We start from the raw sequence: 13840 nt of genomic DNA, 5'->3' as shown, positions 1-13840 counted from the left end.
GTATCAGTCCCTTTTGCAAGTCAGTCCCGAGTTGAATTGTAAATCTGTAAATGACAAATGTCAATTTATGAGTCGTGTGTATATTTAAGCTACAGATGTATGAAAGAGATGTTAATTTAATGTAGTTTTTTTTTTTTTTTTTTTGAGAGAAGGGTTATCTTCCAGCTGCTCTGACGACAGGGATGTACCTCACTGGGGTCTGATTTCTCACAGGAAAAGGGAATTAGTATACATCTGATCATCTACAAACACTAATTTTAAAAGGAAGAGGAAGAAGGGAATGTAGTTTTTGTGACTGGCATAGTTGTGCACCACACCAACAAATGTGTCTTTTTACCCTCCTCTAGGTTTCTCTTTGACAAACGTAACCGCAGTTGTTATAGAGATTATTTCGCGGAGATTTTAGTCGCCTGAAGCTGCTTTCTGAATTCATGCAGGTAGTTAATTCCGTCTGCTGAAAAAATGCTTTCTGATTATTCTATTCTTTGAATATTCTATCTGATTTATGTAATCATCTTTTTACTGAACACCGATACTTTTGTGTCATGAATTTACATGGGTTGAGTTTGCAATGGTTGAGTGATAGTTTTTATTTTGGTCTTGCTGGTGAAGAGACACACATGCTGTCATTGGTGAGTTTTTACTCCCTGACTGTAAGTCTGAACTCCTTTTTGAGTAGGTTGTGCTGTATGATTTCTGTTCTGAGATCGAGTTTCGAGGACCAACATTGAATCTTGGATAATTGGGTTGTCTATACATAATCCGGTCCTGTCTTTGATTTCCAGCTCCAAGGGTTAGTTGGGATATTTTGAAGTAGGGTTGTATGAGCTACTTATCCATTGTCAGTGTATTTCCTACAGTAGAGGTCGGTGGGCACGCCACCAGTTTGGAGAAACAGGCAGGAGGACACGGAAGCACAACGGTTTTTAGCCACCAAAAAAAAAAATATCCGTTTTTAAGTGTACGCTATACAGTACAGGCCAAAAGTTTGGACACACCTTCTCATTCAATGTGTTTCTTTATTTTCATGACTATTTACATTGTAGATTCTCACTGAAGTCATCAAAACTATGAATGAATACATATGGAATTATGTACTTAACAAAAAAGTGTGAAATAACTGAAAACATGTCTTATATTTTAGATTCTTCAAAGTAGCCACCCTTTGCTTTTTTTGATAACTCTGCAAACCCTTGGTGTTCTCTCAATGAGCTTCGCAGGGGTAGTACCTGAAATGGTTTTCACTTCACAGGTGTGCTTTGTCAGGGTTAATTAGTGGAATTCTTTCCCTTATTATATAAAAAGCAAAGCGTGGCTACTTTGAAGAATCTAAAATATAACATGTTTTCAGTTATTTCACACTTTTTTGTTAAGTACATAATTCCATATGTGTTCATTCATAGTTTTGATGCCTTCAGTGAGAATCTACAATGTAAATAGTCATGAAAATAAAAAGGAAACGCATTGAATGAGAAGGTGTGTCCAAACTTTTGGCCTGTACTGTATTTAGAACATTTTAACTTCTTTACCTTGCTGTCAGGCAGCCCTTTCTGACAGGGAACTGAAGCCATTATCTCTGCTCTCTTCAAAAGTCTACCGCTGCCTCGAATCGTTCAGTTAGTCTGTGTCCAGCTTTGCCAGACCTTCCACCACTTTTAAATAATCCAAACTCTCCCTTTTGATATCCAGGGATGTAATGAGAATTCAATATCACACTACAAGCTACAGGTGTTCGCACATTATATTTGTGCGTTTTCCTCCTTTTTTTTAAATTTTTTTCACGCTGACATCTTAAAAGCCCTGACCTTTCAACATGACATTTGTTTTCAGAAAATGAGCTGGCTGCAGACACAGCGCTACAAATGAGACATTTCACTGCTTTGACAATAATAGATGCAACATGTTACACAATCACGACAAGCTCCAAACAAGCGTGCACTTTGACAGGCGCATTAGCTTTTTCAACCTGTACTGTAAATCAGCTAACACTTAGCCAGATGTAATTCATGACAACTGTTAGGAACTATTTGAGCAGAGGTGTAGAAATAATCGATTCAGCACTATTATATTTTTTGCCTCCAGATCAGTATTTTTAAATAATTTCGTCGTACAAAAGAAAAATGGAAAATGTTAAAGGGACAGAATGAGAAAATTGTCATAATGGTGTGTGTTTTTGTTAATGGAGTTCAGATTCTTTCCGTTTAATACATGGCTAATGTATCTTATGTTTCATGGTTATGTGGATATTCTGGTTTGCTGAATGTGTTGATACAGGAAGAAATATGGACATATAATAATGGCAGCCCATCACTGATTCATGGCTGAAAGAGAATCGCACCAGTTCTCGCGTTTATTTAATGGATATATATTTTAATAGTTTCACTCTGACTTAGCACAAGACAAAACAGACTTAATAACTTTAGACACTTTTGACAAAGCATCAACATTGTACATTTTGAAAGGGAAACCTAATTTCTCCTTCTGTTTCTTTGTTTTAGTGTTCAGCGTGTGTGTTTGTCTGTGTGTCAGCTGTTCTGTAACGCAGGACCGTTTTATCACAGTTGATATAGGAATGGAAAAAAACAAATAGAAGCCTCCAAATGTGTGTTTCAAAGAATACATGTTGTTACCATCCTGTTTGATACCACCCAGGATCGACCTGGTTTATATCGGTGTGAGCTCTGTCAGTGATTTGTAACTGAATCTCAGCATACCCAAGAGTCATCGGACCAGTTCTGCAGAGGAACAGTACGTTTCTTTGTACGTCACTGGTTGATATGAAAAGAGATGCTGATAAGGGAGGCTGTGTTGTGTGACTGCTACTTTCCCTGAGTTGCCTCATCTCCCATTTCTCTTTGTGTTGTTTGACTTATGCATGAACTCTAATAAAACATTAGCAGTGTGTCCTCGTCCTTTGTTTTTTTTTTTCTTTCTTTCTTTATTTTGCAGTCTTATGTTTCTTTCAGTATGTAACTAATTATTTGCTGCACTGCAATTGTGCTGTCCTCTCCTTGGCATACCGTGCCTCGTCTGGCTCCCCCTTCAGATGGTAATAGCTAAAGCTGACCTGCAGTAAACCCTCTGTGGATGCCCGTGGGCCCCACACCAGGGGCTTCCCCATTGGTCGTCTGGAATCGCCTCATCCCACAACATGGGCCCCTCACATTCAGCCTCAGTCACTGGAGCGTTTTTCCCGGTCAAAAAGAAAGGGGTGTGTCTGTCGGACAGTAGACTGCTATACACTAGTGCACAGGATCCCTGTTTGACTCAACGTGCTGCTTTTAAATGAGTAAGTGCCTCATCATCTCTTTAAAATAATATTGCACAAAAGAGCTGCTGGATTTCTCTTCAAGAGGTAAATGGATGCTTTTATGTTTTCAGTTTTTTTTTTTTTTTTTTTTAGAAATGTAGTCTATTTCTTTAGGATGCACACTTTAGATTGCTACAGCAAAACCTATTCAAATATGTTGAGATTACAAATTTGTGTGTGTGCGCTAGCATAACTGCTGCTATTACTGTAAGTATGTGTTGATTATGAAACCGTAACAAAAGGACAAACTAAATCTAAATGCAACATTGCTGAATTTAGACACAATTGTCACATTGTGGCAAGCATCACCTTAAACCTAATATCATTCCATCTGTTGCAGAGGCCTGAGCGTGTGGAGCCGTTGGAATCGCAAGAATCTGTTCTACAAAGAGCAGAAATATACAGGATCCACTTTTTCTCATGCTTCTACTCCCGAGATTGAAACCCCACCCTGGTGTTTGTGACCCCCCCCCCCCACCACCACCACCACCCTCTCTCCCCACGCAGTTAGTTGGCGCACCCTGGTGGTTCGACTACGGAGCCTGGTCAGAGGTTACATTGAGTGGAAAAGGATCTGGGATGATTAGAAAATAAACCATCAATGAAACTGACAATAGACAGCCGCCTCTCTTCCACCCCCCAAAAAAAGGAACAATGAATTACAACATCTACCAAATGTACCCAGTGAGAGGGAAATGCTGGCCAGAGCTGTGGTGCATTGTAGTTGCATTGCATGTAATGCTAACACAGTGCAATGGGTCTGCTTTGCAACACAGAACTCGGTCTTATATCAACCATGAGCATCAACAAGCAGGATCAATGCATAATCCATTTTTGTACAACTGACATTTGTCACTTAACATAAGAAATCAACATTGTAAATACTGTTGTAATGTGAGGAAATACACAAAGTTACCCATGTATTCTGACTACTTTTAGATTACTATTTCTTCATTTACCATATAGGGTATAGGTATAACATTTTGTCAATATAAGTTACGGGAGAATTGTATGGCTTTTATTAGATAGTTGAAAGTGGATGGATGTTGCATTTGGTTGGTGCCTAAGTCCAGAAGCCACCAGGGCTCACCTAAGCAATCTATCCTATCTACTGCGTATCTAGTATAATTTTTCAGTGGTGGAAAATCAATAAATGCATTTACTTAAGTACAGTTTAACTGTGACTTTACTTGAGTATTCCCTTGTTCTGTTATTTTATACGTCTACTTCACTACAATTCAGAGGCAAATATTGTACTTGTCGTTACATTACATTTATTGTCTAATTTACTAGTTTCTTTTCTTTGTGGATTCAGATTATTATATAGAAATATAATTATGATGTATTATTATTATTATTACTATGGTAAATCCACAAGCTACCCAGCAGTAAATACAGTATTTAAAAGCTCAGCTTTACCAGCTAATGTACACATTAATGCATCAATAAGTATATATTTGCACATTATTTTGAAATGCACCATTCTGCATAATGAGTACTTTCACTTTGGTTAAGTTATATGTTGATGCTAATACTTATACTACTACTTGAATGCAGCGCCCTTACTTATCTGTGGTATTGCTACTTTTAAAGTAAAAATATCTGAGTGCTGACTGGCATTTCTAAGCTTCAGAGCTTTTTTCAGGACTTTGTCAGATTCAACATGGCAGTGCTTGAGCCTGTTGCATTGATATGATATGTATTGCAAGGTGTTACTGTTAGTTGTCTAGTATTTGGCTGCAGCTGATATCAAACAATGGGTCAGGGGTCAAATCGTGGCCCTCTGGTGTAAGAACCATAGACTGTGTTTAATAAGAACCTTTCCTGAAACGTTACCACAGGTGAAGTGTTCAATGAGAACTGACAAATTAAAACAGATATCTGGCAGATTTCTGAGTTATATTTTCATTTGAATGTCAAGCCCTTTCCTTTATTAAATGTCCTATTTTCCATTTTCTTTGCGGTGAAACCCCTCATGGTATTCCTAGCAGGGACATCCCTCTAACAGGCCAAATGTAAACACATCTCCCAACTGCCATTGATTGACATGCAGTGGTGATTTTCTCATTACTGACCAACACTTGAAGCCATTTAAAAAAAAAAAAGAATAGCATATTCTAGCCTTAAAGTGCATACTGGCTGTATACCTGCAGATGTGTGAATGTCAAAGGCCTCAGGCTGTTTTTCACTGATCATCATTAGCTGGTAGCTATACCATCATCATCATATACTCCTCCAACCGCAGAGGAAGAAAACAACACACTAATATTCATCTTCATCGCCATAATCCTCACCACAGCCTCAGTGAAATCATAAACAAGCGCTCCGGATTAAATGACCTATTTGTGTTTATGATTTACTTTATATTAACGTTGCAGATCAATGGTTTCCCAATTTCCTCCACCTGCGATGTTGCTGTTTCTCGCCCTGAGCTGCTCATGTTTTATAAAGTCTCAAACAAAACACATTTCCACACTCCCATAAACGAGAATTTTTACAGCGAACGTAATTATAAACAAGATGTATGAAGCATTAACTAGGAATGAAACCAAACGGATGCATTTATAAGAGTTATTTTAATGGAGGCCATTCATTGGGACACTGTGCCAGTAGCTACAGTCTCACATATTCACCGACAACATAATATGTGCATTGACTTTTCGGGCCTGACTGGTGCTTTGCTTTCTCTTTAGCTGCCTTGAAGGACTCCCGTAGCCTCGGAGCACTTTATGCTAAGTTAATTTACCCAAATATATCCGCGGCATCACGGCAGCAGCAGCCCCCGCTATTCGACATCAACAACTTTGTTAATGGAAACTTGCTGATCCATAAACGTTTGTGCCGTCGCAGACGTTTGCTGGGGGGCAGTTCTTATATGAATGTTAAAAACCCACAGATCGATGAGGGGCATTTGCAAAGGAGGCAAAAGGTGTGTTTAATTATAATTGCGTCAAAGGCTTTGTGTGTGTTTGTTGGGGGAGGTACTGCTGTTCTAGGCAGGGGCCTCTGTATTTAAATAGGGTCACATCTCGGCCTCACCTTGCAAGTGTTATGCTATATTAAATGCCACTCATGTTAAGTGCGTTGAAACCCTCCTCTGATGTAGTCAAGACATAATATAAAGGTTAAATTGAAAAATGTCCCTTCGACGGCACAGGAACACGCCATGATTGATCTCCCCTTGTACAGGCAAGGAAATGTTAGCCAGACCCCTGTTTCGTTAAGCCTCTTTTAAAGCGCGTGAATATGATTTGTTATAATAAGGAGTGACTGGATTAGAATTTAAGTGTCAGTCAATCAGGATTTTCAAAAGGTCAGTGGAAAAATTAGCAAAATGTTTGCAGAAGGTGGGTCTGAAACGACTGAGATCATTTAGAATAAACACCATTTTATTTTTTTACAGCCGACATGTCATAGTAGCAAAAGCATTACATTAACGGGGCTCTGTTCTATTCAAATGTCCCAGTAAGTCATGGCATTAATAGCTGGGCCCAAATCCACACTCCATACATTCTAAGATTTTGTTTGTTTGTGTGTTCACATTGGAAAACGGACAAATATACTTGAACTAGACAGTATGCATGCTAAATATGATTTTTTTTTATTTTTTTATTTTACTGTTAATGGACACTATTCTCCCACAATGCAATGCACAAAGGACATGGAGCAGCTGGAAAAAAATAATAGTGAGGGCTGGTGTTACACCTGAGAAAAAACATTGACTTTGTTGCAATTACATGATACAATCTGATGTATACTATATACTACTTGTTATAGTATGCTGTTTTAATGCAGTCAGCATACTCAATTAATAAATGCATTCTCAATTAAACATAGAGTCAAGTTCTTTGTTTTCTGATGAACTGTGGCGATATCACCATCATCTACATGATGATAATTTGAATTTCTTTCTGCTGTGAGCAGCTCATCCATTTTTGTGTGTGCATTGCATTGTGGGAGAACTACATCCACAGCATACTCATGATCGTGTGATTTTTTTTAGTGTGCTAAAAGTGTTCAGCCTGAAGCCGGCTTAGTATTAGTATGTAGCATGGAGTCACAGTTTTACTGACTGAATGATAACATTGCACATCTTATACCATTTCCTTGTAGTACTAAATTGTAAAGTATGGATTTTTTTTAGTACATTAACTGCTAAAACTGTATACTTTGATGTAGTACATACAGTACTGTATAGTATGTAGAGTAAGTATGTTCTATGGATTTGGGATGCACAGGACCCTGAAACCGAAGCAGCTGAATGGAATTCAGCCATCACTGATTTCACGCTTTTCCTAGTGTGACATGTCAACAAGGTCTGTTGTCAACTTTGTTGGAAAAGGAAGAAAGAAAAGGCATGCAGGCGTCACGTGAAAACCTCATAAACACATTTTGATAATTGTTGCTCCTACTGTGTGTGGTTTGATAATACAGTTATTACACTTAGAATTTCGGAAAACTACAAGGATGTCAAGCTACTTTGTAAAAGAAGGCAAATCATTTGCTTTTTTGTGTTGAAATTGTTTCAGAACTTTCAGAAAAATAAGAAATGTGATTTCCTTATTCCTGCTTTACGTGGACGTCTGAGCATCACTGTGCAGAATGGCGTATGTGCGAAGTTTGACACTGGAAAGTTGTCTTCACTATTGTATTCATCTGCTGGAGGAGGAAAGAGGATGGGATTGTACAAGAATGACTTTGTGACAAGTGGCTCGGAAGCCAATCATGGTCCAATATGTATTAATATTTCTAATGTGGACAGCAGACATACGAGTGAATGGACTTTTCGGTGAAGTAGGACATATTCAAAAGTTCTGGATTTCTCAATGAGGGAGAGGGAAAAGATTGAATTTTAGTATTTTTAGAATTACATATTTAACGAGGGAAATGATCTTCTTTTTTTATCAGACTGAAATAGTTGCCTCTGTTCAGAAGGGGATCTTTGTGCTGCTGAACTCATTTGTCTTGACATTCACTAAAATAAGGTAGGAGAAATGAGCTAAATCTGCCATTCATCAGTCATTAATCTGAGAAATTACATAGATCATATTTAGGTTTAACAGGCGGCCAAAAGAATAACAGGGAAAACCATCTGAATAAATTCTTCTTTTATGAAGGAAAACCATCTCAAGTTCTGATCTGATGATAATCCAGTGACTCTTGTTTGGCCCGATCAGAGTTTGAAAGCATTTTTAAACACGTCATACGTGTGCTCACAGCTCCTGTGTAAATACATATAGAGAACCTAGTCTATGTCAGCACTGCACATACAGTATAGTGAGAATATGAACGCTTTACTGTATTCTTCCCATTTTATCTTTTGGATGAGTTCTTAGTCAGCATGATGCTTTCTTTTGACTTTATTCCATCTAGACCATCACACAATACTGTACCTCTATACTTTGTTCCTCATTTACGTTTTCATTCTTTTCAAGTCAGTAAAATTCCTCTCGTGGAGTTTTTTCTTCTGTCTTTGGGTGTCCTTACAGCGCTTCCCAGTTTTGGACACAGACAAATAATAAATTAGACTGAATAAATTCAGTCTTTGCTTTCCTCTTTTCTTACAGAGTCCAGAAGTGCAGGTTCAGATGTTGTGGCTCCAGGACATGTATGGGAGGCCCTGTGGGCCCTATGTGAACGGGGCCGTGGGAGGATCTGAACCCAGGCAGGGGTGGATCTGGAGTGGATAGGATGTAGTCAATGCTAAACTTGATCTCTGACTCTGGTTTGCCCTGCTGGGTGGGGTTAGGGATGAGGTGGTTTTGCCGGGGGCCCGGCCTCGGCCTCTCAGGGTTCAAAGGGCAGAGGGCGGAGTCGGGTTCCGGGTGCCGACCTGAGGGTACGTGCTGATTGCTGTGGCTCTCCAAGGGGTGGAAAGGGGTTTCTCCTGCATCACGTAGCCGATTTTCATGTTCCTCCTGCGCCGGCGACGCCGAAAATTGCCGTTTTCAAAAAGGTCGAGCATGGATTCACAGCCGGTGGCAAAAGTCCAGTAGTTTCCCTTTCCCTTCTCATTGCCCTCTGTCCGAGGAACCTGTGGGAAACATCAAAAATACTTAATAATGATTCAAAATGTCACAAAACAAATACAAAAAGGATTTTGCTGTGTCTAATCGTTGTAGGCGCTGTTGTTTTGCGTTGTGCTTAGCTTTGTCGTTAATCTTTTTGCGTCTGTGCTGTGTCTCCTGTCTTGTGTTGAGCTAAGTTCTGCGTTGTGCTTTGTTTTGTTGCTAATTTTTCTGCTTCTGTGCTGTTTTGTGCCAAGTTTAGTTCTGCTTGTGTTGTCTTTCTTTTTGTCTTTTTGTATTTTAAAAAAGCCTTTTTTTTTTACATCGAGGGCAGAGGACTACAGATGAAAAATAGCCTTTTTGGCCAATTCTGGCATTTTTAACCCATGTAAAACCATGTATTTTATTAATTTGCAGTGTCCCCTTTCATAAATAAACTGAACTGAATTGAATTTCTTCTTATTATTATTAATAATAAAAAGAAATAGGGAAAGGAAAAAAGAACACTACACTACAACAATGTATTATTTTTCTACTAGATAAAAAAGGTAAAAAGTTGTTTTTTTTATAAAGGCAAATAATAAAAAAAAAAACATCCTCATGTAAAATGTATTCGTTAAGTCAATTTCCCTCTTACATAGGGTCGGGTATCGTTTGGATTTTTACGATTCCGATGCCGAACCGGTACTTTTAAAACGATTCCGATTCCTAAACCGATTCTTGAAAAACTGAAAAATTACATCAAAGATGTAATAGGCCTATGTTTACTAGCGATCACGTGCAGTGAATGGTTAATGCTTTTACGTCCGTTTTGGTGAGCCCAGAGGGGAAATATGGCATTTTCAAAGTAGCCTACATTTACGATAGCTAGCTAACGGTAGACCACGGAGAAAGGGTGATATTTTTACATCTGTTTCGGAGCGGCAGAGGGAAGATATTTCAGTCGACACATTAAGTGGAACCGAAATCAGGAACCAAAATTTGCGTTCTAATCCGGTCCGATTCCTACCGGTTGCGTAGGAACCGGGTTTCGGTACCCAACCCTACTCTTACAGGCACAAAACACTTTAATATCTTGTTAAGATGCGATCATTTCCCAGGGTCCCCTACCTTGATGAAGCAGCTGTTGAGAGACAGGTTGTGTCTGATGGAGTTCTGCCAGGCTCTCTGGTTGGAGCGGTAGTAAGGAAATCTCTTCATGATGAACTCGTAGATGCCCGACAGAGTGACCCGCTGCTCGGGGCTCTGCTGGATGGCCATGGCTATCAGAGCTATGTAGCTGACACACGGACACACACACACACACACACACACACACACACACACACACACACACACACACACACACACACACACACACACACACACACTTTCATCAGCCAACGCATCATGCAGGCTCTTGACCTTTGTATTTTGTTGACATTCATGTGTAAAAATGGTAATAATTGCCCAATCTACCAATTATTTCCCTTTAATATATTTTTTTCTTTTCTTCTGACCATATCAAAGCCCAATGTATATAAAAGTGGTATCCCTTCCCTTTTTGATGAAGGTTCTTCTCTTTTATTAGGCTTGTTTACTTAGTTGTGTTTTCCTGTGTATGTTCTGTTAAGCACATTGGATCAACTGTGTTGTGTGTTAAGAGATGTATAATTAAAGTTGATATGATTTGAAGGTGACACCCTAAAAATGAAGAATAACCATACTGCACTGCTATTATAACACCTAAAATGTTCAGTATGAACAAATTGTTATAAGACTCCAATAACAGAAATATAAATGGGCTTGTTTTGGATTTGTTAGTGGTAGTTCTGCACAAACAGAACAACAGAACACCAATCACAGATATCAATATATGTGAAAACGTTTTAAAGCTCGCATCTGGGAGCACAAGTAACGCCCACATTTTAAAACATTTCATCAGTTCATCATTACGTTTATGAGCAATTCTAAAACAATCTCATTCATTAATAATAAAACAGTGTTAGGTATGTTTTTTGAAGCTGTTAAATTCAATTCCATTTTATTTATAGTGTCAAATCATTACTGAAGTCATCTCAGGACAAAAGAAACCAAACAGAACATTATGGTTAACTTAGTGAGGATGGAATGGCAGGTTTTGAATATTATCTTTAATTCTATTTGAACAAATGCATGCAGTCACAAGAAACTAGGCTGCTGTACAAACACACATTTGCATTTATATTGTTTTGTAACTCTGACAAAAGTCTATGAAATAGCCATGAAAATAAAAAAAATGTGAAAAATGAAAAAAATCAACTGGATAATAACAGAAAATCCAATAATAACAGAAGATCTACAGCGCACCAGGGAAATGATACAACTTACTAGAAATAAAACTACTGTATAAATAAGACTAAGCAAAGTATATGTGTGATTAGTTATATTTTAAAAGCTACTTTATTATACAGAATGTTTATGTTGTGTACACCGGTAACAACATATAAAAACTGTCAAACTTTAGGAGGTAAAAAAAAAAAGCTCAAATCAAACGGAAAACTGAAAAAATATATATATAATTACTGCTTATCAAATGTTTTAAAACCTACATACTGACGGACAAAGTGATGTAGAACAGCTCTGTCGAAGTTACATTGACAAATGAAATGACATTCAAAATGAAAACGGTCCATACCTGTAAGCGGGTCTACACATTTTCTTCTCTTCGTCTGTGCTGGAGGAAGGGTATCCGTCTCCATCGTAGTTAAAACAGTTGAAGGGGTAGTTGGAGTTATCAAACATAGCTACACTTTGAGGAGTCGGATGTGTGATCCAAAGTGTTTTGGCTCCTCGGACTCTCCTGGCCAAAGCCGAGCAGCAACCCCCCTGTCCTGCTGCTCTGCTCAGCATGCAGCTGACACCCATGTCTGAGCTGTGCTGCTGCTGACGGCTGCCTCCAGCCCCCCCTCTCCCCTCCCCACCATCAGGACCACCTCTCTGACGCCTTTCACTTCACATTTCACATTTCACATTCACAAATCTACATATGTTTTTGATTTGTACCTGGTCTTATATTTATTTTGTCACCAGCACTGCACGTGCTTTACGATGTCCATGTCAGGGCCGATCGCAAATCTGAAGATGTACTACTGATCTACTTTATGTCATCTTTCAAATTAAGCTGTTTTGTGCAGACAATACCATATTTAAAACCATAATACGCTTTAATCTTACATTAATGACCCCTGCATTTAAATGTTTACCTAAATGAAATAAGTGAAATGTAGCGTACAAAAAGTAGGCAATCAGTCAGGACAAAAAGTCTTAGTGTTAAATTATTGCCAAGGACATTTATTCAAATATTTTAGATATTTTAACTGTGTAGTTTCTGACAATGCGTCATTCTCTTATCTTAATAGACAATGTTTTTTTTCTTCTATTGAAACCCTTGTTCCGTAAAGCGACAACCAACACCTACGGCTGTTAGATAAATTTAGTAGAAGAAGAAGAAGAAGAAGAAGAAGAAGAAGAAGGATGTTTCCCCTCTGAAGTGTAGATCCAGCAAACAGGAAACAGCCGGTGGGCTTCAGTGCATCAAAACTGCCCTGGGCAATGTACATATAGCTGTTGGGCTGGGCAGGCCGAGCAGGTTACTTTGTTCCCTTTCATATCTGTATTTTCAGCAGTTTACAACAACTCTGGGCAGTGGGGGCTGTTGGCCCTTGTTGAGCAATGAATTGAGGCTGTCTTTGGTCTAGTTTCCAGATCCTGATCCAAATCAGACAAACTCTTTAAAAGTGTCTCCACAGATTTAGCATTGCACTTCTAAAACGTTGTTGTACTGTTGATGGACGGCTGATGCAGCAGTGCCAGAGATATTGTCTTTTTTATTCCACACATTCCTCTTCCTCGTCAACTTGACACCTACATTACCCACAATGCACTTGAAAAACCAAAAGACAGTTCTGTTAGAGATGCAGGTGTGTTATGGTTGTAGCTGCTAATGTAGCCTTGAGACGCTAGCATCAAGGAGAGATAAGGAGCGGGCTACAGAGGTCTGCCAAGCTCACTTCTTTCTAACTTCACACCTTCCGATTTTTTTTCAAACGTGTAGTCTTCAGCCTCTGATTTCAGGCAGCTCCTTCTGAAGCAACAAAAGATTTTATATCATTTTGTTTCCACACACACCTACTCCTCAACAACTGTAAACAGACGCTGACGTGAGATCAGACTGGACTAAGCTTGGCCAGGCAGTCTCACAGTAGCAGCCTGGTCGTCATTGTGCTGGACAGACCGCTCCTCTCCCCCACCTCCAGCAGGATTCTGGGTGGTCCGCCGGGCTCTTAGGCTGCCTTCATGTTTTATTTTGCTTCTTTTATAGCCTAATCTCTCTAACTGTACTTAAAACAGCTATCCCCAAACCAACAAACAAGATCCTTTGCATCTTTGTGTTCTTTTTTCTCACTGTTAACTATTTGGTGTGTGTGTGTGTGTGTGTGTGTGTGTGTGTGTGTGTGTGTGTGTGCGTGCGTGCGTGTGTGTGTGTCTGGCAGACGTTTAG

At 39.0% G+C, this 13840-nt stretch overlaps 1 protein-coding gene across 1 annotated transcript; it reads right to left on the bottom strand.

The window, feature by feature from the left end:
- Positions 1 to 4633: 4633 nt before the first annotated feature.
- On the bottom strand, positions 4634 to 12162 carry foxl3 (forkhead box L3). Its single transcript, XM_039787263.1, is given in 4 exon segments — positions 4634 to 9209; positions 9212 to 9344; positions 10429 to 10597; positions 11975 to 12162. Coding segments are annotated over 4 exon segments (747 nt in total). The 5' UTR covers positions 12082 to 12162; the 3' UTR covers positions 4634 to 8871.
- Between the last annotated feature and the right edge of the window lie 1678 nt (positions 12163 to 13840).

This window comes from Perca fluviatilis, chromosome 21, assembly GCF_010015445.1.
Source record: "Perca fluviatilis chromosome 21, GENO_Pfluv_1.0, whole genome shotgun sequence".
Lineage (NCBI taxonomy): Eukaryota > Metazoa > Chordata > Actinopteri > Perciformes > Percidae > Perca > Perca fluviatilis.
The sequence above is the reverse complement of the archived record's forward strand: the minus strand, read 5'-3'. Positions and strand labels throughout refer to the sequence as shown.